Source organism: Pan troglodytes, chromosome 18 (assembly GCF_028858775.2).
Source record: "Pan troglodytes isolate AG18354 chromosome 18, NHGRI_mPanTro3-v2.0_pri, whole genome shotgun sequence".
NCBI lineage: Eukaryota > Metazoa > Chordata > Mammalia > Primates > Hominidae > Pan > Pan troglodytes.
In genome coordinates, this window is record NC_072416.2 from 30,088,540 (window position 1) to 30,115,427 (window position 26,888).

Here is a 26,888-nt window from a genome sequence, read left to right on the forward strand (position 1 = left end):
CCACGTCAGCCGTGTGACCTTTGGGGATCCACAACTGTACCCTCAAAGCGGATGTGAAATGCCCCAGTTTTCAAGTGTTAATGACTAATTCAACGTTTAAAAAGAACGCAGCATGCTATGCCCCAAATCAAGCCCATCCTCAGTGCGCACCTGGCCTGGGAGCTGCAATTTCCGCTTCAGTGATATCCGGCTAACCTAAAGCACAGCTCACCTGGATGCAATCTGCGAATGTCCTGGTGCGCCCACCACCTGCCTTCTCCAAGGCCGAGAACCGTCTGCGCAGCTCCTCCTTGTCAATCCCAAAACAACCCGTGGCTATAATGGCTTCCAAGATCTCCAAGGCAGCAGTCAGGTCTTCGGGACTATACCCAGACAGCTCCAGCTGGAGGACAAACTCCTCCAAGCTGCAGGTGTTTTCCTGGGGGTTTATCAGCTTGGTGAACGTATCAGGGAGGCAGGAGGTTCCCATTGTTAGCTCTTCCAGAGGAGCGGCTGTGGGGACACAGAGGAAGATCAGAGGCAGCCCGACAGAGGCCTCCCTCCCCTGACCAATGCACAGGCCACACCCAGGAAAGGCATGCTCCAGCACCAACTCACTGCTTCCCCCACAGCCACAGGGGTCACCTGCTGGGTGGACACACTGGGCCCCTGGCAGTCAGGCTCCTGATCCGTGACCCTGGGCCTCTGACTACAGCTGACTGGGACACAACAGCTGACTGGATTTCTCTTGGCCACTATGATTCTCCTGCTCAAGATGTAAAGTGAAGGGCGCCGAGGACTGAGGTTCGAGAACTGTAAAGTCCAGTGCTCTGACGGGGAGTCCCTGACCAGGGCTGGCCTGGTCCCATCCCTTCCTGCTGCTCATGTACCCACTGTTCCTTAGACCCTGTGAGATACTCCAGGCCCCTTCTACACACCCTACTTTCGCCTACACTAGCCAGGGCTGGCTTCTGTTGCTTCCTATAGAATATGTCTCTGCTAAAGCCATAACTGATAGGTTATCACTACATTTTTGCCCAGTCCAAACTCCAGACAAAGTATAGAATTCTAACTGTGGTTATGAAATGTACAGTGAACACCATCAACTTCAACAGCGCACCTCACTTCACTGTGCTTCACGGATATTGTGTTCTTGGGTTTTTTACATACCGAAGGCTTGTGGCAAGTCTGCATCAAGAGAGTCTACGGGCACCACTTTCACAACACCGTGTGCTCGATTTGTGTCTGTCATGCTTGGGAATTCTCAGAATATTTCAACTTTTTCATGATTATCATATCTGTGATGGTGACCTGTGATCAGTGATCTTTGCCCTTACTATTGTAATTGTTTTGGGGCACCACAAACCATGCCCACATAAGACAGCAAACTTAATTAATAAGTATCATGTGTGTTCTGGCAACTCCAGGGACCAGCCATTCCCCATTTTCTTCCCTCTCCTGGGGCTCCCTATTCCTGAGACACAACAATATTGAAGTCAGGCCAGTTAATAACCTTACAGTGACCCCTCTGCGTTCAAGTGAAAGGAAGAGTTGGACATCTCTCACTTCACATCAAAAGCTAGAAAATATCAGGCTCTGCGAAGAAAGCATGGTGACAGCCAATAGAGATGAAAACTGGGCCTCTTGTGCCAAAGTTAGTCAAAGTTGTGAAGGCAAAGGAAAAGTTCTTGAAGGAAATTAAAAGTGCTACTCCAGGGAACACACAAACAATAATAAAGCAAAAACAGCCTTGTTGCTGACATGGAGAAAGTTTCAGCAGTCTGGATAGATCAAACCAGCCACAACCTTCCCTTAAGCCAAAGCCTAATCCAGAGAAAGACCCTAACTCTCTTCAATTCTATGAAGGCTGAGAAAGGTGAGGAAGATGCAGAAGAAAACTTGGAAGCTAGCAGAGGTTGGTTCATGAAGTTTAAGGAAAGAAGCTGTCTCCGTAACATAAAAGTAAAAGGTGAAGCACCAAGTGCTGATGGAGAAGCTGCAGCAAGTTCTCCAGAAGCTCTAGCTGAGATCAGTAATGAAGGTGGATACACTAAACCGATTTTCAATGTGCACAAAACAGCTTTATGTTGGAAGATGCCATCTAGGACTTTCATGGCTACAAAGGAAAAGGCAAGGCCTGGTTTCAAGGCTTCAAACGACAGGCCACTCTCGATAGGAAGTAATGCAGCTGGTGACTTTAAGTTGAAGCCAGTGGTCATTTCCCATCCCCAAATTCTTAGGGCCCTTAAGAATTACGCTAAATCTATTCTGCCTGTGCTCTATAAACAGAACAGCAAAGCTGGATGACAGCACATCTGTTTACAATGTGGCTTACTGAATATTTTAAGCCCACTGTAGAGACCTACTGCTCTGACTAAAAAGATTCCTTTCAATGGTATGCTGATTCATGATGCCCCTGGTCACCCATGAGCTCTGGTGGAGATGTTCAAGGAGATGAATGTTGTTTTCATGCCTGCTAACACAACATCCATTCTGTACCCCATGGATCAAGGAGTCACTTCACTTTCAAGTCTTATTATTTAAGAAATACATTTGATGGCCGGACACAGTGGCTCACGCCTGTAATCCCAGCACTTTGGGAGGCTACAGCAGGTGGATCACCTGAGGGCAGGAGTTCAAGACCAGCCTGCCCAACATGGTAAAACACCGTCTCTACTAAAAATACAAAAATTAGCCGGGTGTGTTGGTGGGCACCTGTAATCCCAGCTACTCGGGAGGCTGAGCTAGGAGAATCACTTGAACCTGGGAGGTGGAGGTTGCAGTGAACTGAGATCACGCCGCCGCACTCCAGTCCGGGCGACAAGAGTGAAACTCTGTCTCAAAAAAAAAAAAAAAAGAAAGAAATACATTTCGTAAAGCTATAGCTATTATAGTGATTCCTCTGATGGATCTGGACAAAGGAAACTGAAAACCTTCTGGAAAGGAGTCACCATTCTAGATGCCATTAAGAACATCTGTGATTCATGGGAGGTGGTCAAAATACCAGCATCAACAGGAGTTTGGAAGAAATTTATTCCCACTCTTATGGATGACTTTGAGGGGTTCAAGTCTTCAGCGGAGAAAGTAACTGCAGATGCCTTGGAAATAACAAGAGAACTAGAGGTAGAGTCTGAAGATGGGATGGAACTGCTGCAATCTCAGGATCAAACTTGAACAGATGGGGACTTGCTTCTTATAGATGAGCAAAGAAGGTAGTTTCTTGAGTTTCTTGACATAGAATCTACTCCTGGTAAAGACGCTGAGAACATCATTGAAATGGCAACAAAGGATTTAGAATATTACATAAACTAGGTCTGGCATGGTAGCTCATGCCTGTTGTCCCAGCACTTTGGGAGGCCATGGCGGGAGAATCCCTTGAGGCCTGAGACCAGCCTGGGCAACAGAGGAAGGCCCTGTCTCTACAAAAAATTAAAAAATTAGCTGGCTGTGGTGGCACATGCCTATAGTCCAAGCTACTTAGGAGACTGAGACAGGAGGATGACCTGAGCCCAAGAGCTAGAGATGACAGTGAGCTATCATCGTGCCACTGCACTCCAGCCTGAGCAACTGAGCAAGACCCTAAAAAATAGGCTTGGTGTGGTGGTTCATGCCTGTAATCCCATCACTTTGGGAGGCGGAGGTGGGAAAATCACTTAAGGCCAGGAGTTTGGAACCAGCCTGGGCAACATAGCGAGTCCCCGTCTCAATCATTTCAAATAAATAAATAAAAATAAAAAGTAAAGTTTCAAAGGTCATCAACAGAATTAAAATAGTGTCAAAACTGGAAGTAAAGGAGGCAGGAGATCATGAATGTGAGCGGAATACTTATCTTTCCTAGCAAGGGGTCAAAAGATAATACCTAAAAGTTTCCTAAGAGCGCACATTTTAGAGTTGCAGAGCTAAGCACCAGGAGACTAGAGCCCGGGCAGTGACGGGGCCGCCCGCGGAGAGTGGGCGGGGTGGGGAAGTGGAAGTGCTCTGCTCTTCCTTGTGAGCCCACCTGAGTGACTGCTGGCGCCTGCAGCACAGCTGTGACTAAAAGGCGGTGCGGGGAACTTTCCCACAGAGGTGTGGGCACAGCACAGGCACCTGGGGAAGGCATCCCTTGAGTTGGCCGCAAGGATGGGGTGTGTTTTTCTGTGTGTCCTGTGGCTGCATGCCTGGCCTGGGGAGCCTGAAGGTCTTGGTCCCAGGCCAGGCCTCAGGGTCTTCCTGGATGATGGCGAGGCCGGGCCCTCCCACAGCACCAGCAGGAGCACTCACCAGCGGGCCTGAGCCGGGCGGGCACAGGGGTGCAGCGGAGCTGGAACTTCATCTGGCAGGAGTTGACCACAATGCTGTCGTTGGGGTTGAGGTTGCGGGTGCTGACGATGCCGGGGGAGTAGTAGCCCCTCATCAGCAGGTAGTTGGTGTGGGAGGCTTGCGCAGGTTTCACCTCCATGCTCCGGCGCTTGCCCCCTACGCCTTCGTCCACGTCATCCTCTTCATCCTCGTCATCCTCCAGGCTGCCGTCCTTCCCCAAGCTAGAAGGGAATTGTGACCTGGATACCTGAGCATAGGCCAGCCAGTTGCTACTGCAGCCTCTCCCCTCTCTCGAGAGGCCTCTGTGGCTGGGCTTCAGCAGTGGCCCCAGCAACTGGCTATGCTTCATTACCAAGGCTGGTGTGGATGGCTGCCCCAGATCCATCCCCTTTCCCACCTTCCCGTGCACCGCGCTCACCCCTTGTCACATAGCTGCATCTCTGTGGGGACTGTTCCTCTTGCCCGTCTCTCAGCCCAGAAAACACCCATTTCCCCAGGAAGCCCCAGTTCTGTTGCGAGGCCCTCAGGAACAGTCCTCCCTTCTCTTCCCTGCCCCTCCCCTGCCCCGCTGTGCTGCGTCCTTCTCTTTGGCTGATTCCCATAACACCTGGGAGGCACCAGCAGAGGACACCTTAGACACCGGCCTATAATCCCCAGTCACTCATCTGCAACTCCCATCCCACAAGCTCCCAGAAGGCACTGCTGACCCCTGCCTGTCTGTATCTGGCCAATGCCTAGCACGTGGCCAGACGTGATGCTGCGGATGCCGGACTCTTACCTTTTGATGACCTCATTCTCCACCATTGAGCTGTCGACCACGATGATCTGCTCCGGGATCCTGACATCCACAGAAATGAGGCCCAGAGAGAAGAGGGTCAGGACGGCCACACAATTTCCTCCAGGGCCGTCCAGTGAAAAGGCCACCATGTCGTTTGTGGGCTCGTTATTATCCTGGTCTTTGAAAGAGAAACGATCAGGCTGGTCCAACTTGCCGGCAGCCCGCATTCTGTCCAAAAACTGGAATGACTCCGTGCAGATGGTGCTTGGAAATCGCCACGTAAAAATCCTACAGACAAAAAGAAAGGAAGGGCCTGACTGAGGGCCAGCTGTGGGAAGCCTTCATTTGGATGGACTATGAGCACGTCAAACCATTATGGTGAGAACTAAGCAAAACGCCCCACTTCTCCCCTAAAGCTCTCTGTCCCATCCCAGATGAAGGCGCTGCATTCCCACCTAGCGGTGTTTGTGTCTCTCTTTCCCGCTTGCCTGAGTACCTTCCAGGCAGAGTCCTGTCTCCTCATCTAATTCAATGTGGCCTCACCTGGCACTCCAGGAGGGCGCTGGCAGGCTCACCTTACAGGGGCTCACTGTACACAGCTGCTGAACTAGGGATGGTGAACACGCTTTCTGTAATAATAGTCTCCGCACAAAGCCAGCCCTGGTCTTACACATGTGCCCAAGCTGTCTCCACGCAGTGCCTGGTGAGTCACTTCCCCGGCTCTGTCCAGAGAGCAACATTCCATGACCCTGCTACCAGGGTCAGAGGGAGGAACCAAAAAGGCCTTCCTTGTCTGTGACCACTGCCCTCGGTTCAGATGGGGACATGCGGTCAGAGCAGTGTCTCCGTGACAAATGGCCTTGTTGGATTTGGGCACGTATCTTCTGCTGCCACACCTACTTCCCAGAGGCCTGAGGGTCATTCGGGGTCAGGGTTTGGGGAGGAGGAAGTGTCTGCCGTCGTGGGGGAAGGGATGGGATCAAAGAACCAAAAGAAGATTCATGGTGCTGTCTCTGAGCATCCGACTGCAGCCCCGTGCAGACCTGAGTGCGGGCAAGGAGAATGGTGTGAAGGGGAAGCCGTCAAGATGGCAGCTTGGGAATGTTCTCAGGGACTCTCTGCGTGTGGTCAGGAGGCTGGTGGTGCAACGCCCTCTGCGGCATGAAGCCACACTGCAAGAGCGCTTCAGGAGGGAGCCCCAGGAGGATGCCTGTCTGCATGCACCTCCGCACCCCAATCCTGCACTGGCTGTTGGTGCTGTGAATGGGCCCAGGAGGCTTCCCAGGTCTCAGGGCTACATGGAAGAGGGACTGAGGCTATGCTGGAACAGGAGGGTGGACTTCCAGCCAGGCCAATTATTAAATGCAAACTGATTTCACTCCATCTGACGAGAGAAACGGAAACAAACCACCTGCAAAATGGTAATGCCGCCAACACAAAGAAGCTGCCAGCGCTCACCTGATCTCCACACCAGGAAGGAGGTAAGGGGCTGCAGGAAACCCGAGCCTGCATCTTGCACATGAGGCTGTGAAGGTCCCTGGCTCCTATACGCTTTCATGGCCACGGTGCTTCCTTTGCTCCTCTTTACAGACAGGGCGTGGCTCAACCTCGGAGTACCCAGGGCTCCTGACAGGTACTCACCTGTAGTAGGTCTGGGATAGCTGGTAGGACATTGGCACGAACGGGAGGGCCCGGTTCTTCTTGGGGCCCAGCGTGTGGTTGACCCGGCGCCGGTTGACCAAGCTCCTCTTCTGGCACTCCATGAAGGCCTTCACAAGAACGTGGTCCTTGTACTCCCGATAGAGGCGGAAAGTCTGCAACACAGGGCGGCGAGGGTGAGTAGGGTTCTCCAGCCGGCCATGGAGAGGGCTAGGGTATGTGGAGGCAGAGGCTGCGGCCGATGCTTTATAGAGGAAGTGACCGATCGTGGGAGGCCCAGGCTGGCATATGTGTGTGTCAGTGAGTGTGTGTGTGAGTGTGTGTATCAGGGGGAGGGGTGCTGAGGAAGTCAGCAATCCCAATTCTCGGACCACCACGTCACACTTCCAGAGACCGCAAAGGACAGGGAACTGACAAGACAGGGGGGCTATTCACTCCCAAGCTGATTTCTTTTGGATGCAGACAGAGGGAATCAACACAGAATCATCTCGTCTACCACTCTGTCCCTTGGCCTCCCACCCAGCCAAAAGCACAACAGGTGGGCTCTACCTTCCAATGCATCGGGTTCGTGCCACCTGCACTGGCCCATCTAGTCCATGCCACTGTTCCTTCTCACCATTGTCCCCAGCTGACTGGTCTCCCTCCTTCCCCATGTCACTTTCCCCAATCCCTGACCATTCTCCACAGCAGCCAGAGTAATCCTTCCATGCCTAAATCAGACCACACATTCCTGCCCTGCCTCAAAACCCCCAAGGACTTCCCTCTGCAGATGAGACCACAACCAGTCCTTCACGACAAGGAGCCTGATAAGTGGGACCCTGCCCGCCCAGCCACCACTCTGGCCTCACGTCCCCCAACACCACCCCTCGCTCACTGCCCTCCAGCCTCCTGGACCTTCTTACATTTCTTGAAAAAGTCGAGGCATCCTGCCTTGGGGCCTTTGCCCTGCCGCTCCCCTAAATCTTTGCATGGCTGATTCCTCAACATTCAGGGCTCAGCCCAAATATTTCCCCTCAAATAACAAATCCCTCTCCATTCTCCTCCTCTGAGGTCAATTGCCTTATATTATCCTGTTTTATTTTCTCCATAGCAGCCACCTGAAACAATCTCATTTGCTTACTCATTGTTTGGAAGTCCCAGGAGAACACAGATTCAACTCCTTTTTTTTTTTTTTTGAGCCAGGGTCTCACTCTGTTGCCCAGGCTGGAGTACAGTGACACCAACATAGCTCACTGCAGCCTCGACCTCCTGGCTCAAGCGGTCCTCCTGCTTCAGCCTCCTGGGTAGCCGGGACTACAGGCAATATGCCTGGTTAATTTTTGTATTTTTTGTAGAGATGGGTTTTTCACCATGTTGCCCAGGCTGGTCTCAAACTCCTGGCCTCATCCTGCCTCAGCCTCCCAAAGTGCTGGGATTACAGGCGTAAACCACCATGCCTGGCCTAGATTCAACTCTTGCTGTTGCCACCCCAGTGCCTAGGCGGAAGGAAGTACCTCTGCTGGGCATGCCATGGTGACTTCATGGCTCAGCCTGCTAAGTCTCATGGACCTGGGCCCCGCCTAGTGAACAAGCAGCTCAAAGGACTGTGCAGTCAGCAGAGTCTCTGTTACTCCAAGCTTCTGCAAAGGGCAAGCAACCAGCAGTTCCTGAGTATCTAGCATTTGCCATCCTCTGAGAGAGCTCCTATAGGACTGTCTCCTCAAAAGCACTGGCCAAGAAAAATCCCTGTCATGGTCTAAGGATTTTAGGTGCTGCCCCCAGGACCTTCAGTGACAGAGGAGGCTGAGGCACATGGACTTTAAGTGATCCTCTGAGGTCACACTGTCAGGTAGGGGTGGGTCAGAGGAGAGAAGAGCAACCTCACCACTGCACCTTCCTTCCAGTGGAGGGACACAAGGGGACCGGGGACCGGTGCGGTGGTCAGCTGGGGCTCTGGGGCAGCACCCAGGTGCTCCCCGGAGCGTATCTGAATGAAGCCTGTGCAACTTGCTTCCTCTAGACAGCACCTGTGCGCCAGTCCTGGGCATGCAGACCATCAGACCTTATGGGGGAACACTGTCCATGTGGTGGGCGGGAGAAGCTGGGAGTGGCCATTACACCATCATCCTTCCCTAGAGCACTGGAGGGAAGCTGCATCTCACTCCTTGTGACAAGCCTTCTGTGACTTTGCTCTTCTCTTCCATTTGAATATAACTAGCGAATGGGTGTATTCCCACATAACAGGATAGGAGCGCTCAGGCCATGTGTGGTGAGTTGGGGGGTATGGTCCACCCACTCACATTTCCAAGAGGCTGGGCTGTCACAGGCACAGTGAGCCCACCTGCAGCCTTCCACTGGCTTCCCGGAACCTTGAGGGGAGCCTCGCGGGGTCCCCTGTGGGGCTCTGACATTGCTGTTGGCCTTCCAGTCCTCACTCAAGAGTCACTAAAGAAGTGTCCTGTTTCCTGCTCGGGGAGGGAGGCCACGCAGGCCAGTGGTCTTTCTAAGGTGACTTTCCATGCCCCTGGGGGTTGAGGCAGAGTGACTAGGCCTTCGGTACCACACATCAGAGCCCAGGTGCCACCTGGAGATGGAACTGGAACTGGAGGAGGAAAAAGCCGTGGGAATAATACTGGGGATGGGCCTGGCTGGAAGGCAGGGGGCCCAGCTTTTGCCGTTGGGGCTGGGCTTTCTTGTTTGGAGGTGGGGTACAGTGGGAAGGATCCCCAAAGTCCCCTCCAGCTCTGAGCCACTAATCAGCAGGACAGCTGGAAGGCCCACCCCACAGCCAGAAGTCGGAAATTTGGACTCCTGTGTGCAATGTTGGAAAAAACATTTTTTGGAAAAAAAAAAAAAAAATTTTTGTTTTTTCCTTTTAAACAAGCGTGAGACCAATAAAATACGGTCTGTGGACTGTTTATTTGGAACTTCACCCAATACTATTTATTCTTTTCTCTGCAAGTTCAGGCTCAGACAGGGCTTTGCTTTCATCTACAAAATGCTGGGGTGGCAGAGGGCGCACGGCACAGATACTAGCCTTCCACTCCAAATGTGTACACTTGACCGTATGTGTAAAACAGGCAGGAGGAAATAAAACACAGGGTTCAAGGGATGCGCAGCAAGTGTATGAGGACATTTCTCGGGCCTCCCTGATTGATGGTCCCACGTGTCCCTGCAGGAGGCACAGAGAACCTCCAGGTGGTGATTAAAACAGGAGAAATCAAATGCACACTCTGTCTTGGGTGTGCTGAGGTCTGGCCATGGCCGTTAAAGACTAGGGCCAGGGTGCTGCTCTGAAGCAGGGCATTCAAGCCCAGCGTGGCATTTTCCTGAACCAGTTCCATTTCCCCCAGTCCTCCCTGCCCCGCTGTGGCCAAAGTAACAAGCACGTGCAGCGCCCCGCCAGGGTCAACACTGCTGTTTCTGCAAGGGTGGCCCATGGGCCCCTTCGGGATTGGGGAGGGGTGGCACACTCCTATCAGGGCCCCACTCCGCTGCTCTTGACTGGAGTCTCTGAGGATAGGGCTTGGGCTTAACATGCTATAAGATCTCTCTGTGGACTGTGAGGCGCCCTAATGATCGGGTCCTCACCCATTTGAATTCATCGGCGGGATTAGGAAAGTCCCTTTGTTTTCTTATTCTTTTTTCCCCTCGTATTCCAAATCAGGTGACTTGTTAATGTAAGCCAGGAGCAGATTTTTAGGGTTAGTGATTAAATACAAAATGAACGGGTCCTCCTTAGAATTCACTTTTGATGACTTGGGGGAGAACGAGGCCCTGGGCAGCACTGGCTGGGGCCCCTCAGCACCTCTCTGTTGGGGTCTTGGGTGATGACTGAGCTATGTGGTCTTGGGTGTGTGATTTAACTTCTCTGAACCTCAAGTGCCCACATTTGTGTAAGAGTAGTAAGACCACTGACTTCCCAGGCTCCACCGGGGTTTCGATGTGATTTCCCTTCCTCACTCTCATGTTCTTTCAGCCGCAGTAGAGTGGCCGCGTGGACCTGTGTCCTCGGGAGACACATGACTCACTGCCCACGGAAAGGCAGCTTTCCCATCCAGTGACCTCCCACAACCAGAATATCTTGGCATTCCAAAGTGATGATTTGAAAAGCTATGCCGTATAGCTCAATTACTTTCTCAGGTCCTTTGCCATGCCTCATTTCCTCTCCTGCTTCATTTTCTGTCTTAAACATTAGACTTAAAAACCTCAGCTCTGGGAGGGATTGTGGAGGTCACTAGATCCCATCCCCATGCTTTAAAGACTAAAGAGAGAGATGAGGAAAGCTGGCCAAGGGGTGCAAAGCTTCAGTTCTATGAGATGCTAAGCCCTGGAGGCTCACAGCTTGGTAATGACAGGTGACAATCTGGTGCTGTACACTTGAAATGCACCAGGAGGAGAGATCGCCAAGTGTGCTCACCATAATGAGAAAAGGTACTATGTGGGGTGATGGATGTGCTAATTGGCTTGACTGTGACGATTATTCTGCAATGTATACGTACATCAAATCCTCCAGTTGTATAACATAAACATAGACAATAAACACAAAGAAATAAAAATAAAACAACGATAAAAAAATAAAGTTGAAAGACATGTGGGCTGGCATTTTGGGGGAATCAGCCCAAGAGCCCACAGCGGAGAAGGGCAGGGGCCAGCACCTCACGAGCCTGGCCTCGGAAGGGCCCACATCCCCGCTGTGCTGCCGGGCAGCCGACACCCACCTGGAATGACTGGTAGGACTTCATCTGACTGTCTGAGAGGGCCAGCGTGCTCTGGATCAGGTTCTGAAGCACCAGAAAGTGGATGTCATCCACACTGAAAGAGAGGGGGCAGCAGGGCACCATGAGACCACAGGCACCGCTCAGCTCAGGCAGATGCAATTCTTAGGGAAAAAAACTTGAATCTCACAAAAGGGACACAAATGCCAAAACTATTCACAAAAGAAAACACAATATATGATGGTTTCTAGGCTTTACTAACAGGTCCATTTTTGCAGGAGAAAAGTTTCTTTTAGTAGATAGGGGGTGACCTACCTGGAACGGGTTTACATGACCACTAATAAATGTAGTTAGTACTTCTCGTTTCTTTCCCTCTAATTCTAAACGAGTTTTTCTCTGAAGAAAAAAGGTTTCTCACTGAAATACAGAGCTAAAATCAAAGTGACTATTGATTATCCAAGATGGAAAAACAAAACCTGGGCTTTTGGAACTGAGTTTTGCTTGGAAAGCTCATGGGTTCAGAGTTTAAATCCTTTCCTCAACCTACCTTAAGGCTTGGCCAGTGATATTCAAGGCTAGGGGGTCAGGAACTTTTCCTCTAAAGGGCCAGTTAATACATGCTTTAGTCTTGGTGGGCTCTATGGAATCTGTTCCAACTATAGCTGACCCTTCTGCAATGCGGTCTGAACTGTGCAGATCCACTTATACATAGATTTTCTTTCACCTCTGCCACCCTAGAAACAGCAAGACCAACCCCTCCTCTTCCTCTGTCCCTTCAGACTACTCAAAATGAAGACAACAAGGATGAAGACCTTTAAGATGATCTACTTCCACTTAGTGAATAGTAAATAGATTTTCTCTTCCTTTTTTTTTTTCTTGAGACAGAGTTTTGCTCATGTCGCCCAGGCTTGAGTGCAATGGTGTGATCTCAGCTCACTGCAACCTCCGTTTCCCAGGATCAAGCGATTCTCCTGCCTCAGCATCCCCAGCAGCTGGGATTACAGGCACCTGCCACGCCCAGCTAATTTTTGTATTTTTAAGTAGAGACGGGGTTTCACCATGTTGGCCAGGCTGGCCTTGAACTCTTGACCTCAGGTGATCCGCCGGCAGCGCCCTCCCAAAGTGCTGGGATTACAGGTGTGAGGCACCGTGCCTGGCCCCTTATTTTTGTTAACAGTTTCTTTTCTCTACCTTATTTTATTGTAAGAGCACAGTATATAATATATGTAAGATACAAAATATAAATTAATCAACTCTTTGTTATTGATAAGGTTTCTGGTCAACAGTAGGCTATCAGTGGTTAGGTTTTGAGGAGTCAAAAGTTACATGTGGGGCCAGGCATAATGGCTTACACCTGTATATTAATCAACTGTTATTGATAAGGTTTCTGATCAACAGTAGGCTATCAGTGGTTAGGTTTAGGGAGTCAAAAGTTATACTTGGGTCAGGAGTGGTGGCTTACGCCTGTAATCCCAGCACTTTGAGAGACCAAGGTGGGCAGATCACTTGAGGCCAGGAGTTCCAGACCAGCCTGGCCAACACGGCAAAACCCCGTCTCTACTAAAAAATACAAAAATTAGCTGGGTGTGGTGGCAGGTGCCTGTAATCTCAGCTATTCGGGAGGCTGAAGAATGAGAATCACCTGAACCAAGGAGGCAGAGGCTGCAGTGAGCTGAGATCAATCCACTGCACTTCAGCCTGGGCGAAAGAGCAAGACTCCATCTCAAAAGAAAAAAAAAGGGAAAGAAAAAAAAAAGTTCTATGTGGATTTTTGACTGTGCAGGGGGTCGGCGTCCCCTTACCCACAAATTGTTCAAAGGTCAACTGTACTCACCTCTGAGGTTCTTGCACAAAAGCAGCATAGACAACATACAGAATGGGCATGGCTGTATGCCAATAAAATTTTGTTCACACAAACAGGTAGTGGGCTGGATTTGGCCCTAGATTACCCCAGTGCAATAGGTTGTCAGCCATCAAGTTATTAAGCAGCTGAGGAAAAGCTACTCTATATATCAGTACTTACCTGTTAAGTTCATCCTCTTTCCTGGTTTGATCTTTTTCATCCCCAATTGCCAAAACTCGGTACCTGCAAAAGAAACATAACAGCATGTCAGTGAAACAAAACAGCTCCTCACTAAGCAAGCGGATGCTGGCTCAAGATGGCGATTTATTGGCTAAAGTGTTGGGAGTGGGAGAAATGTTAAACTCACCAAATGTCGAGTGCTGTGCATGTAAATTAAAATGAGAATATACCCTGTCCTGCCTGTTATAAAAAGGAGGGCTGAGAAAATGTGCAATGTTCACTCACCGACAATTTTGTGGCAACACGGAAAAATGTGAATTGGCAAAGATCCACTGTCAACTGTAAGAGGAACAGCACCTAAAACTGTGGGTGTGTTACAATCCAAAAAAAAAAAAAAAGCACAAGAAGAAAATGTCCCACCCAGAAGTAATCTAAAAAAATTATTCTCATAGAAGAAGGAAAAAGGTGGTTCCCAGAGGCTGGGAAGTGGAAGGGAAGGAATGAAGAAAGGAAAGATGTTGAGCAAAGGGTATAAAGTTACAGTTAGACCAGAGGAAAAAGTTTTCATGATTTAAAACTGCATGGTGACCACAGTTAATAACACATTACATATTTTGAAATTACTAAAATAATAGATTTTTAAGGTTTGTATTGCCAACAAAAGAAGTTGGTGAGGCGACAGATATGTTGGTTAACTTGACTTCATCCTTCCTCAATGAACACATACATTAAAACATCACACTGTACCCCATAAATATATAAAATTATTATTCATCAATTAAAACAAAGAAATATGAAAATCCCCAAAGAGTAGCCATATTAGGTGTTGGAATTACAAACCATTTCCCCATTTCTTTTTTGAGTTTCATGTAATATTATTTTACTGTATTTATACCAAGCAAGTAAATTTAAGAATAAGTCATAGAACTGCCTTTTTATAAAATATGACAAATTGGCCATTTGTAGGACATTTCTTCGGTTTCTAACAAACTAACGGAAAAATTAATCTTGACTGCAATAGTAAATTCCTCTTATAATTTAGTGCCAAGAAAAAGAAACTTTTCAGAAAACGTGAAAACCACCTCTGCTTCCTGGGTTCAAGTGATTCTCCTGCTTCAGCCTCCCAAGTAGCTGGGATTACAGGCACGTGCCACCACGCCCAGCTAATTTTTGTATTTTTAGAAGAGACAGGGTTTCACCATGTTGGCCAGGCTGGTCTCAAACTGCTGACCTCAGGTGATCCACCCGCCTCGGCCTCCCAAACTGCTGGGATGATGGGTGTTAAGCCCCCACACCTGGCTTGGAACCATTTTCTATTCTGCCTTGCCTGCCAGAATGCTCAGGATCACAAGCAGTATTAAACTGTTACACTTGCAACTTTTTCTTCTCTCTAAATGGTTCATGGGCTCTCCTTTAAAAATCTCTGTCTTCTTTTATGATTAAAAATTGTGGGCGGGTGCGGTGGCTCATGCCTGTAATCCCAGCACTTTGGGAGGCTGAGACGGGCAGATCACGAGGTCAGGAGATCCAGACCATCCTGGCTAACACGGTGAAACCCCGTCTCTACTAAAAATACTAAAAAATTAGCCAGGCCTGGTGGCGGGCGCCTGTAGTCCCAGCTACTGGGCAGGCTGAGGCAGGAGAATGACGTGAACCTGGGAAGCGGAGCTTGCAGTGAGCCGAGAGTGTGCCACTGCACTCCAGCCCGGGGGGCCGGGGTGAGATTCCATCTCAAAAAAAAAAAAAAAAAAAAAAGTTGCCCCATAACTTTACTGAGAATATGTGGAGATATAAATTACAAATCAGTAAACAGGCCATTGGATTGACTTGAAACCATGCCATTTTGGAATTCTGGGGAACAGTCTACTGCAAACCAGAAACAAAACCCAGAATGTGGGTAAAGGATATCAACTCTGAAAACGAGTACAAACTGCTCTTTAGGCATGGCAATACAGTGGGTGAGACATACATTATCTGTTGAGTGAATGAAGGAATGAGGTCTTCAACTGAAATGTTGAGAGCAAGGGTGCTGTACAGTTCACAGGCAGAACTGATGGATGCCATCATTTTACAGGGAGAAATTCAGAAAAACAGTGGCTCGAGGGACTTTTTGGGTGATGATGGTGGAGAAAAGGGATCTACATTTGGAGGATGCTGAGGTAACAGGCCTAGTTCACAGAACTTAAGATTTAAAAATCGTACAGGGTTCTGTGCTCATACCCAAGATTCTTCTTCCAAACGCCGAGTGGTTACAGACCCTCCTATGTTCAAATCCTGGCCCTGGTACTTACAAGCACTGTGACCTTGGGCACGTTACTTACATAGGAATTTCCTCAAAGGTAAAGTAAGCAAACCTAGCAAAAAGTACACCAACCAAACAAGGAAGCCTGAAGGACCAATGGGAGAATGAACATAAATGCCCGGCAGGGTGCTAGGTCCCATTCTGTGTTCAAGTCACCCATGAGAGGAGAGACAGGAGGGCCACTGCAAGGCCAAATGCAGCCAGGCAGGTGCCGTGCGCTTCCCGGACCTGCTGATAAGGGAGACAGGGCTGGCCTTTTCTTCTTGCCCTGAGAGGGCCACATGGAACCATCCCAGAAGCGGCTTACCTGGCAAACAGCTCCTGGAGTGTGTCTGGGATTTCAAGGTTAGAATTCCTTAGGGCTGAACTGAACTTTTCTTTAAGCTTCTCCACAAATTCTTTAAACTCGTTGGCACAAACCTTTCAACATGAGAGTATGAGAGGTTAAGCCCTTACTCTTCCCTAAAGGGAGGTTTTGCTAAGATGCACCAAGGAATATCTTGTAACAAACTCCTGCACCAGCTAAGTCCGAGAACCACTGACCGGGTGCCTCCCCTGGTCACCTGTCATCTGTCACCTGTCATCTGAGAAGCTCGGTCTGTAGAGGAGGCAAAAGACCCTCACCACTACGCTCAGGAAACTGGGGTACCTGGTGCCAACTAACCCACCGACAGCCTCACACCTGCATCGCTGGCACTCTCCCAAGCCCCAGGTGAGATGACTCAAACGTGCCCCACACAGTGCTCCCTCACAGCCTCCCTCCTCCCAGGCCTGGTGTTCCCTGGTTCACCCATGTAGTCAGCCTCCTTCCTCTGCCCCAGCCTCACACTCTACGGGTGGCCCCCAAATCAATTTCCTCCTCTATATGCGCACTGCATCATCTCAGTCCAGACCCAGATCTGAGGAGCAAGCTGGTTGCGTCACCCAGTGTGCAATGCGACATGGTATGCTCCCGCTCCTCCCTGGCCTGGTGGCTATGTAGGACGCAGCCCCTGCTGCATCTGGCTGCTGTGCCTGCCAGCCCCGCGGCTCCCTCTCCCCTCACTGTTGCTGCCCCAGCTGCCGTGGTTTCCAGTCTCACCCAGTGCTGACACCTTTACTAAGCCCACTGGCAGACACTGTGGGTGTCTGTGGGTCACCTATTCCATTTTTCCCCACACTTTCTGATTAGCCAGTCTCAATTTGCTGTGGGGAGGGAGGATGCCCAGTCTCCTAAGATACACCAGGACAGTTTAAGCCACTCATGGCAGCCTGAGTCCCCTGTGCTATGTCCCACTGTTTCCCAGCCACGTGGCCCAGGTCTGTCAGGGGCTCCTGGGAAAGGCTGTCCCCTGATACAAGGGCCATGTGGGTCTATTGCAGCCCCTCTCCCCACTGCTTCCTGCTCTGGAATTCTGTTGTGAGGACTTGAGCTCTCATAGTCAACATTTGCAACCAGGGGGTGACTGGCATAGGATGGAAAGCTGACCACTGCTCCTGGAGGGGAGTGTGGCGGCAGGAACCCGGGAGCCTGATGACATCTCTGCTCCCCTGCACCAGACCAGGACTGCCTACCCTCAACTGCTTGGCATTTGGGAAAAAGGAAGCCGTATACTCTCATTAGGTTAGGTTTTTCTGTCACTTCCATCCAAAAGCATTGCTGAGCCTCCTCCCTGACCTCTGTGGGCCTGTGCCTTCCTCTTCCAGGAGCTGACTACACTGTCCTGCAATGGCCATGTACTTCTCTGTCTGTCCCACTCGCCTGTGGCCTCCTTGGGGGAAAAGGTAGCCTCTCCTTGTCCACTGGCCTCACTTGGCACAAGTCCTGCCACACACACGGTAGTGTCCAGGGTTAGCACAGAAATGAAAGATGAGCAGCCTCTGAGGCGAAGGGCAGGAGTCTGGGTCAGCAGACAGCTTCCCTCCTTGTCAGCCACCGCCTTGGCCCCTCTGGACAGAAAACTCGGAAAGAAAACCCACACCCAGTCTGCAAGCTTTCTAGGAAGCCTGTAATTTCTGAAGAAATGTTCTATTTTCTTAACAAAACAGGCCCAAGGCACAGCAGCCCTTCAAAGTGGCCTGTCAGATTCTAATCATCTTTAAAAACAGGTGCTTGAAGCCAGATCAAGTGAAGGCCAACACCAGAGAGCTGACTCGGTGATTTCTCAAGTGAGCAGGAAACAAAGTCCACGTTCCTAAGGCTGGCAGGGGCACTGTGGGATGAGAGGAGCTGACTGAAATCTAGCTGCCCCAATCTCCCAAGCATACCAAGCCCTACACTCACACAGGACCTACCTTTGGGTCATCATAGTCACCTCTTCGATTCATGAAATCTCCAACAAGCGCTTTATCCTGGTACACCTCGGCCAGGCACACTCTGCAGGAAGAGGAGACAAAGCTGGAGTCTGGGAATTGCAATGATGCCCATGTTCGGAACCTTCAGAGAGCTCCATTCTCATGTTTCTGGCCTTGGCCGACCTTGAAGCATGAGTTACTTATATGCCTGTTGCACAACTGCAGCTTTTACGAATGAAGGATTTGGGGTCAGCCAAGCCTGACCTCAGTCAGGTCTGTTCACACTTTACACCTTGGCTTCTCTGAACTTCTGTCCTTCATGGGTAACCGAGAACACTGAGTCCCAAACTGTCTCTCACAGGGGTTTGGCCAGGACCATATGGGCTGACCTATGTGAAAGTGCATCACACATTTAAAAACATCAAACAGGCTTTGGAGTTTATTATTCTTAAGCTCTCTAATCTACTGCAAAGCAGGTGTGTCCACTCCACTAACCTTCACATCTCCATGATATAAGGAGAGCCTGACTTGCCCAAACGAAAATGAAGGGGAAGGCGACCAGCATTTGCTGGGCTCCCGTCCGCCAGGCACTGCTGCCTTCATAAAGAGCTTGCCAGGTACAGACTCATTCCGCTTTACAGCCTGGTAAGGCAAGGGGACTCCCTGAGGTCACACACACAAGGGCAGGGCAGGAGGACAGTTCTCAGCTCTGCTAAGAACATGGCAGAGGGCATCCTGTCCAATGATCCCAGGTCCTGCCTAGCTTGCTGCTGGAGGGAGCCACCAATCAGAGCTCTCAGGAACTGCTCTGTGGGCCAAAAACAGCAGGAAAAGCCAGCCTCTGCCTCTGCCTCCACCACCAGCTAGGCACGTGGTACTTAGTGAGTCAGCCTATCTAGTCTCTGCTTCTTCATCCAAAAAAAGGATACCACCACCTACTTCTCATGGCCGCTATAAGGTCTAAGCAATACCTTGCATGGGAAAGCACCCAGAATCATGCTTGGCCCTCACCGTCAAAAAACCAAGGTCCATCTTCCCAGCAGACTCCAACACTTGGCCAGCCCATCAGACACCTCAGTGTGCTCCAGCCACACTTCCCACCAGACTCTTAAGCAAACGGGATAATGTAACCGTGTCCCGGAGTGATGGGGCTTCAATGAGGCTTACTTATAGTTGAGATAGGCCTGTGGGTTTTTGACTATGTAGCGAGCTCTTCGTCCAACGGAATGAGATGTTTTATCCAAAGACTCTTCAAACGTGGCATGCAAAATGTCCCGTACCACCTGCCAGGTGACAAATGGGCCCTTCACCTGGATCAAACACAGAGCCAAGACAAAAAGTCAGTATCCTCAGAGACGACATCATGGGGAATTACCATAAAAAAGTGGACAAAATGTGTTTTGTGCAGCCTCCTTCCTCAGAGAATCCCCACAACTGTCACCTCACAATATTTACTGGGCCCACCATGTGCCAGACACTGAGGGAGATTCAGGGCAGACAAGTATAGGACGAGGCCTCAGTGACCAGCGGGAAAGAGTGTATTTTAGCAAGCGCCATGTGTGACAAAGGTGCCCAAAGGGGCGGGGGGGAACTGCCTGAAAGGGCGCCGTATTAGAGGGAATCATGGGGATGCAAAGTGTGTTTAGTTAGAGGTCTTAGTGTCCTAATTATGCATCATGTGTGCTCAGAAACGTTCTGTATGTTGTGCTTGTATGTTATGTTAGTAGAAGCAGAATGTACAAAATTAGCAGACCCAGGAGAACATCTTGGTCAATAACACAGGAAGGCAAGGCCGACATGAGAAAGCCGCTTGACGAGTTATTTTCTTACATCCCCAAGGATGAGGTGACCCAAAAAGTCTGTAAGTTCTGGTAAGCAGCAAGAGTCCACCAACACTGACCTATGCAGGACCCTCCTGCCTCCTCCAGCTGCACCAGAGCTGGAGCAGATGGAGGGACGCCTCACTTCCCCATCAGCTCTGCAATGACGAAGCCATTGCAGATGCAGGGAACATAAATTAGGGATGGCAACATGTCACCTTTCAGGTTCTTCCTTGGAAAAGCGGTTGGGATGGAATTCAGGAGAGGACTGAGGGATGAAAGAACAGGGGACAAGCGGTCAAGACAAGGGATCTAATAGTTGGCAGGCTAGGAGCATCTGGGCACACAGCCCCAGCTGGGTTTCTCCTGCCTGGCCTGGCTGAGACCCGGAGGCACACCCGGGCTCCTCCAAAGCTGCCTTGTGGCACTACTGCCTGGAAGGGGCCCTGGACTGGACTGGCAGAGCTTTTTCCTGGAAGGCAAATAAGAGGTCTCGCTGCCTTGTGGACCAGCCACGCCGGTGAGCCAAGAGGTACCAGAGGTGACAGAAACAGCATGAGAAGTATCTGGCCAAGAACAGAGAATGAGCAGGGTAATTACGCCCAATTGGCAGATCATTCTGGACATGATGGGCAGTTACAGGAAGGTAAATTGGAGCTTTTCAGGCAATGAAGGTGGGAGGAAGGAGCAGGCCAGGGTTAGACTACTGGTGAGGAGAGAGAAAGAACAGCTCTGAACTAGTTTGCCTGCAGCTAGGCAAACATTTATATGTATGCAGCTGAAAGCTAAAAAGAAATGTAGAAAAACAGAATGGTATTAATTTGTAGGATTAGCTGGTCATGGCAGGGTGCGCCTGTAGTCCCAGGACTATGAGAGGCTGAGGTGGGATCACTTGAGGCCAGGTTGAGGATGCAGTGAGCTGTGATCGTGCCACTGCACTCCAGACTGGGTGAAAGAGCAAGGCTCCATCTTTCTAAAAAAGAAAATGTGTAGGATTCTGGGCAATGCTTTTCCCAGTGGCGAAGCAGAGCAGCTGAGAGGAGTGGTCTCTGGCTGGGAGTCCCCGGAAGGCTCAGACAGGAAGGAGCTCCGAGTGAGGGGCAGGCCCACCGCTGGGCTGGGCTGGTTGGTACCTTGGTGTTGAGGACATTGCTGGCAATGCGGCACAGCACAAGCAGCCCGTCCTCCTGCATAGACCAGGTGACACGAAGCCGCGTCATCCGCTGCAGGGCACTCTGGTCGGCTTCATCATGGTAGCGCAGCCTTTTGCTTTTTTCTCCTGGGAACTCTCCTAAAAACACCAGAGGGAGAAGGCAGGAGACCTCTAACACCTGGTTTGGAGCTGTCACTCTGCAGAGGGGCAGGTTCCCTACCCAGCCAGTGAGATGTGACTAATGGTATTGGTTAGCAGATACTCATTGTATCTAAAGTCACACAAACTAACTGCAAAAGACCCAGCCCCTTCTGATAGATTTTATTTTTTTTTAAATCCCTTTCATCATTTATCTTGATCAAATTTCACAGCAACAGGTTGGAAGGCTCAATGCAGCCTCTAGTTGGTTATCTGCCAATCTCCAATCTCCCCCACTGTGACAGAGTCCTTTGAAGGCATCTTGTACAGAAGCCTACAGTGCGTGCTCGGGGCGTACCCGCCGAGTGAGCAGGACCAGGGACTGTGCAGTCACCAGGCCCCCACGCTCCCTTGCTCTGTGACCACACGGGCGTTGTGTAGACTTGAGTGCATCTGGGGACAATAAGGCCTCTGCTCCAGGGCCATGGAGAAGGTGGAAGGAGACTGCATATAGAACATCCAGCACACAGTGGTGGCTACTAAATAACTAACATCAGCAGTGAGATCGGTGTAGTTAATAACTAAACAGCACCACCACCACCAAAACAGCAGTCTAGCATCAGGGAATATTCATTGTGTGCCTAGCACTGGTTTATGCTTTTTCAACATATTATCTTATAATTAGACTACTACTTTATAGCAACCTTATGAAATGGATACAATTGTTATCACTGTTTTTTGCTGAGGAACACAGAGACATACAGTGACTTGCTGAAGTCACACAGCTGAATCAGCAACAGAGGGAGGATCTGAACCTTGAGAGCGTAGCCACGGGGCTGCCAAGGTCTCCTGCCCAGGGGAGGTACTGATAGCACCTTCACAGGACAGACACCATATGCCACTGCCAATCTCAAAAGACTGTTTAGCGAGTGTCTTCCAAATTAAGGCAGAAGAAAAGTGGGGAAAGGAAATTTGGACTCGAAGTGACACCACCACATTTTGCATTGTGATGAATTCAGGTTTTTAAGCCAAATTGGTCTTACACATATCTACGACAGGCGAAACTGAGGGGGCCATTTCAACTGATGGAATGCTATTTGTTATGAACGCCAGCCAAATAAACCACTAAAAACAGGTTCCTGTTTAAACATTCTGTCTTTAACTGAAATAGCTACCAGCCGTCAGTGGCTGCTGTTAAAACTTGTGGACCACTTAGGCAATATGAAAGTGGTCTAAAAACTAGACACTGGTCTCCTTACCACTCCCTCTGCTATAAATATTGGCCAGATGAAGAACTCAAAATGGCAGTCTAAAAGGCACCGCACAAGGGGTGCATCAAATCAGAAGGTGCTGCAGGCTTACACGACTCCCAGCTTTCCTCTAATTTAAAAATGCAACATGGGCCCAGCATGGCGGCTCACTTGAGGTCAGGAGTTCCAGACCAGCCTGGACAATATGGCAAAACCCCGTCTCTACTAAAAATATAAAATTAACCGGGTGTGGTGGCGCACGCCTGTAATCCCAGCTACTTGAGAGGCTGAGGCAGGAGAATTGCTTAAGCCCAGGAGGCAGAGGTTGCAGTCAGCCAAGATCACACCACTGCACTCCAGCCTGGGCAACAGAGTGAGACTCTGACGCAAAAAAATAAAAATTAAAAAATTAAAATGCAACATGCCTTTGAACTTTGGCCTGATTAGCATAAACACAGATATTAAAAGGTAAACTCCCCCAAAATTAGGATTTTGGCTAGTTGTGATGAGGCTGTTGCTGACATTTTTTTCAGCTGAGATGAAACTAGGCATTTGAACTGAATGAGTTCCTAAAGTCAGAAGCTCTAAAAGATACAAAGGCGGAGAAAGCAGGGGAAGCATATGGGACATTCGAGGCTCTCTCATCTGCCAAATGGATGTGGAAATAAAGCAACCATCATAGAGAGTCAGCGCCACACATCGAGGGAAGGCGGAAACCCGTGCTGAAGGGCAGAGCTCAGGCCTGGCTGGAGTGAGGCTGTCGCACATCTCCAAGCCAAAACAAAGACAAGGCCCAGTAAATGTAAATGATCACCACATAACCTTTCTTCTTTCTCTTGATCTTCTTCCCAGGGTCCTTCTTCAGCCGCTTCCGCTTCTGGCTTTTCCCACCCCTCACTCTCCGGTTTCGGTCCAGCGAGGGCTCTCGGTCCACCTCAAACTGCTCTTCCCAGCCAGCACAGAGCTCGGAGCCTACTCTTGCTTCCCCCCAAATATTCAACCTGCTGTTGCCTAGACATAATCACAGGAGACAACAGTTTCAGGACGAGTGCTGCAAAGGCCAGGAAGACCAAACCGAACATAGGGTAGTCGTTTAGGCCCTGAACTGGTACCATATTAACTTCTGGGGTGAACTCCCAGCACACGTACCTCTGGCACTGAGGGGCATTGGGCGCTTGGACAGAAATGTCTGGAGCCTCACTGTGAGTCCATTCTCTGCGGCAGTGTTCTCCTGTGAGACAAGCACAGCACTGGGATGAAGCATGAGCTTCCACAAATCCCCAGCCGCCCAGAGTAACAAATGCACCAAGGTCTCTTAGGAAGGTAAGGGCCGCTGTGCATTGACAGCCAGGGGCTGGAGTCTCCTGCCACCCGCTTTACCATTGCTCATGCACTCCCTCCTGGAGGACCTGTGTCACCCAGACCTTCTGATCCTTCTTTAAAAAGGAATACCTGTCCACGTCACAGAGTAAGTTAGCATCCACTGGGAAAAAAACAGGCCAGGCACACATTTAAGGGGCCTGACGCACCTTCAATACAAACGGAAGCCAGTATTTGTGTCTCTGGTCAGGCAGGGAGGGACAGGAGGGTGAGTAGCGAGGACCCCTGAGATTGTAGTCCGGTGTGATGCACACCCACCTTTTTGGCCTGGTTGATGATGTAGCTGGTCCAGATCCAGTTGCGCTTGAGGTGTCCGTAGAAGCTGGAATCGAGCCCTGCGGCGCCCAGCCCATCTCCAGGGATCAAGCCTTCATCCACCACCTCACGGCTTCCACTAAAAGACAGGAAATCAACAGAAAAGAGCCCTTCTTGGTCATCACCGAAAAAAGAGAGCCCATGGCATAGGTTGAGGGACATTTATTTATAACCAACTTTCACCTTTCCAGAAAAACACCCCACAGGTAGCAACGAAGAATTTGGGGGCCCTAAGTGTTGACTGGTTTTCACTTTTGCAAGATAAGTCAAAAATCCAGATTTTTATATAAAATTCCCAAAATAAATTTTGACAACCGATTACATTTTTAAAAACAAGATGTGGGCTAAATAAAGTATGTCTGGAGCCAGCCATCTGCAGCCTCTGCACCGGAGACACAGGCCGTCTGGCCTGACATCCTAAGCCAGACAAGGGCGGGCAGGCATCTGAAATGAGCACCACCGCAGCCCAGTCCTGGCCGGCCGCGCTTGGGACGGACACGCACGTGGTGTACTCCAGCATGGCGCACTTGCGCTCCAGATTGTGCTTGTCCATGGCGCTCTCCTGCTCCTTCTGCAGGCTGCCCTCCTCGTCGCTGCCCTGGTCTGTGTTGCTGTTCTTCCTGACGCGCGGGCAGCGCACCACGCCTGGAAAACCAAACATCAGGGTGACCAATCACGCCTTCCTGCTGCAGCTCTGGTGGCTACTACCTCTGGCTGGGTGGGGAAGAAGAGTGGATTCCCTGCCTGTGAAAAGGCTCCCCGGCCACTGCGGGGGTCTGAGATTGGTAAGACCTCTTCGTACAAAATATCCATACAAGAAAGTCAGAGGGAACAGAGGAAGAGAGTTGGAGTGCTGGTGGGTGACCTGAGGAAAGGGTCTATGCCAGGCTGAATTCACTGAAGACAGAAGGCAGGCAAGGCAGTCGAGAGAGCCCGGCAGGCTCAGGGAGTCCAGCGCAGGGGAAACCCAGGCCTTCCTGCCTCCCGGAAAGCCCCGGGAGATGCTGGGGCCAAGGTGGCAGAAACGACTGCCCTTGCTGGTGGTGGCAGGGATACGGAGGGGCCTGTACAGACAGATTGCTGAGATGCACTGCACGCAGCAGGCCTGGGCCCCACCTGGCTCCAGGAGCAGCCAGATGTCTCCTAAGTGCTCAAGAGGTTTGCTAATGGAGTTGAGAAATGATATCCAGTTATTCTGTAATACAGAAAATTGCATTTCTTGCAAAGAAATATAAAATACCACTAAAAGCACTGCTTGATAGGTGAGGGAAGGTTTGCAGACTCTCAAAGACTCTCTCCTAGCATGCTTGGAGACCTCGGCTTGATGGCATGGCCGGTGGGGCCCGGGGCAGTGGGAGCTCAGGGCCTCACCCACAGCAGCTGGAACTTTACTTGAGACGCCTTGCCCAACTTCACCTTGGCCCATATGGTGGCGGCAGTGGAGTTCTCAGCTTAGAAATAAACTAAGATTCAGGGAGGTTACAAGTAGCTTGCCCAAGGTCACCCGTTTGAATGGACCCTTGAAACTAACAATATTTAAGGCAAAGCTTCTTTCATATAAATAACAGCAGCACCACAAGTCTGCTTGTGAAAAATGCAGACTCTCCAGGTAGGGCCCAGTAATCAGCATTTAATATGCTGCTCAGGTGATTCTTACGCAGGCTAATGTTCATGCAGCACCTGCTCTAAAAGATGATTGCATCTCATTATATGACGCTTTTCCCCTCATCCTGGGGGCAGAACCTCTTCAAATGTTTATTGAATGAAGGGACAATCAATGCCTGATTACTGGGGCTCAATAAGCCTTTGCCATTTCTGCTCATGAACACCTAAAGGGATGGAAATTCACCAATTGTCAGGCCTGAAAACCTCTGGTGCAAATTCATGCTGGTTCACAAATTTTTATCTAGATATAAAATGCAGGGGAATTAGGGCATTATTAAAATCTAAATTGGCAAAAGCCTAGCTCACTGCTGAATGCCAGAGGATTCTATGAAACACCCTGTTCTAAAATACGTCTGGACCCATGAAAGTTTCTAAATACAAGTGCTATTACTCTTGGCATTAAATAATTCTGCCAAGCAAAATGTGTGACTCCCACTTTGCAAAAATCAAAGTGTGATACTGGATCTTTCAGCTTCAAGAAGGGAGGAGCGGAATGGAACTCCTCTTGGAGGTGCAAGCTGAACGTGGCTTCCTTTCCCTCCTGGTAGAGGTGGCAGGAAAAGGCCAGGTGGAGAAAGGCCTGGAGGAAAAGCACTGTAGGGGATGCTCTCTTGCCTTCCGTAGACCCTCCATGCATTTGATCCACATTTACAGGATGCCGACTGTGCACCCGGCACTTTGCGACACATCGTGGGGATGGAAGCCAACTATTCTAGGCACAAGGAACTCCCAAGATGAAATGGAATGATGCTAATAAAGGTGCGGACATGCTTTCTCTGAGAGGTGACACCTGAAGTAGGAGTGGGCATCTGAGAAGCCAGTGTGGGAGGGAGGGTCCTCCTAGGGAGAGAGAGGGGTGTGGGCAGAGGCTCCCCACAAAGCCCAACTCAGCCAAGTCACCAGCACATCGGGTCAGTTCCCTCCAAAACACCTCTAGGCCTGTCCTGTCCTCCTCACTGTCACCAGTGGACGCCACTCTCCTCCTACCCACATGGCCTCCTCTCTTTCTCCAACATACCACTCAGGGCTTCAGCCTGTGTCACTGCCCCTGCCTGGGATGCCCTCCCCAGCTCTGGCCCTGGCTGGCTCTGCCTCATCCTATAGAATTCAGCTCCAATGTCTCCTCCTCAGCAAGGCTGTTCCCGAGCCCTGG

General features: G+C 50.2%; 1 protein-coding gene across 2 annotated transcripts in view; it reads right to left on the reverse strand.

The window, feature by feature from the left end:
* Nucleotides 1-26,888, reverse strand: part of GTF3C1 (general transcription factor IIIC subunit 1) — an 88,880-nt gene that overhangs the window by 4,435 nt on the left and 57,557 nt on the right. For both annotated transcript variants that reach the window (XM_016929679.4, XM_016929678.4), the window contains exons 20-33: nt 24,574-24,715; nt 24,014-24,149; nt 23,525-23,606; nt 23,198-23,386; nt 20,968-21,125; nt 19,182-19,324; nt 18,015-18,096; nt 16,048-16,160; nt 13,439-13,501; nt 11,419-11,512; nt 6,701-6,873; nt 5,060-5,347; nt 4,243-4,502; nt 212-492 (exon numbers count right to left, since the gene is read on the reverse strand). In XM_016929679.4, the coding sequence (XP_016785168.1) occupies nt 212-492; nt 4,243-4,502; nt 5,060-5,347; nt 6,701-6,873; nt 11,419-11,512; nt 13,439-13,501; nt 16,048-16,160; nt 18,015-18,096; nt 19,182-19,324; nt 20,968-21,125; nt 23,198-23,386; nt 23,525-23,606; nt 24,014-24,149; nt 24,574-24,715 (2,204 nt within the window). The remainder of the gene's footprint in view (nt 1-211; nt 493-4,242; nt 4,503-5,059; nt 5,348-6,700; nt 6,874-11,418; nt 11,513-13,438; nt 13,502-16,047; nt 16,161-18,014; nt 18,097-19,181; nt 19,325-20,967; nt 21,126-23,197; nt 23,387-23,524; nt 23,607-24,013; nt 24,150-24,573; nt 24,716-26,888) is intronic.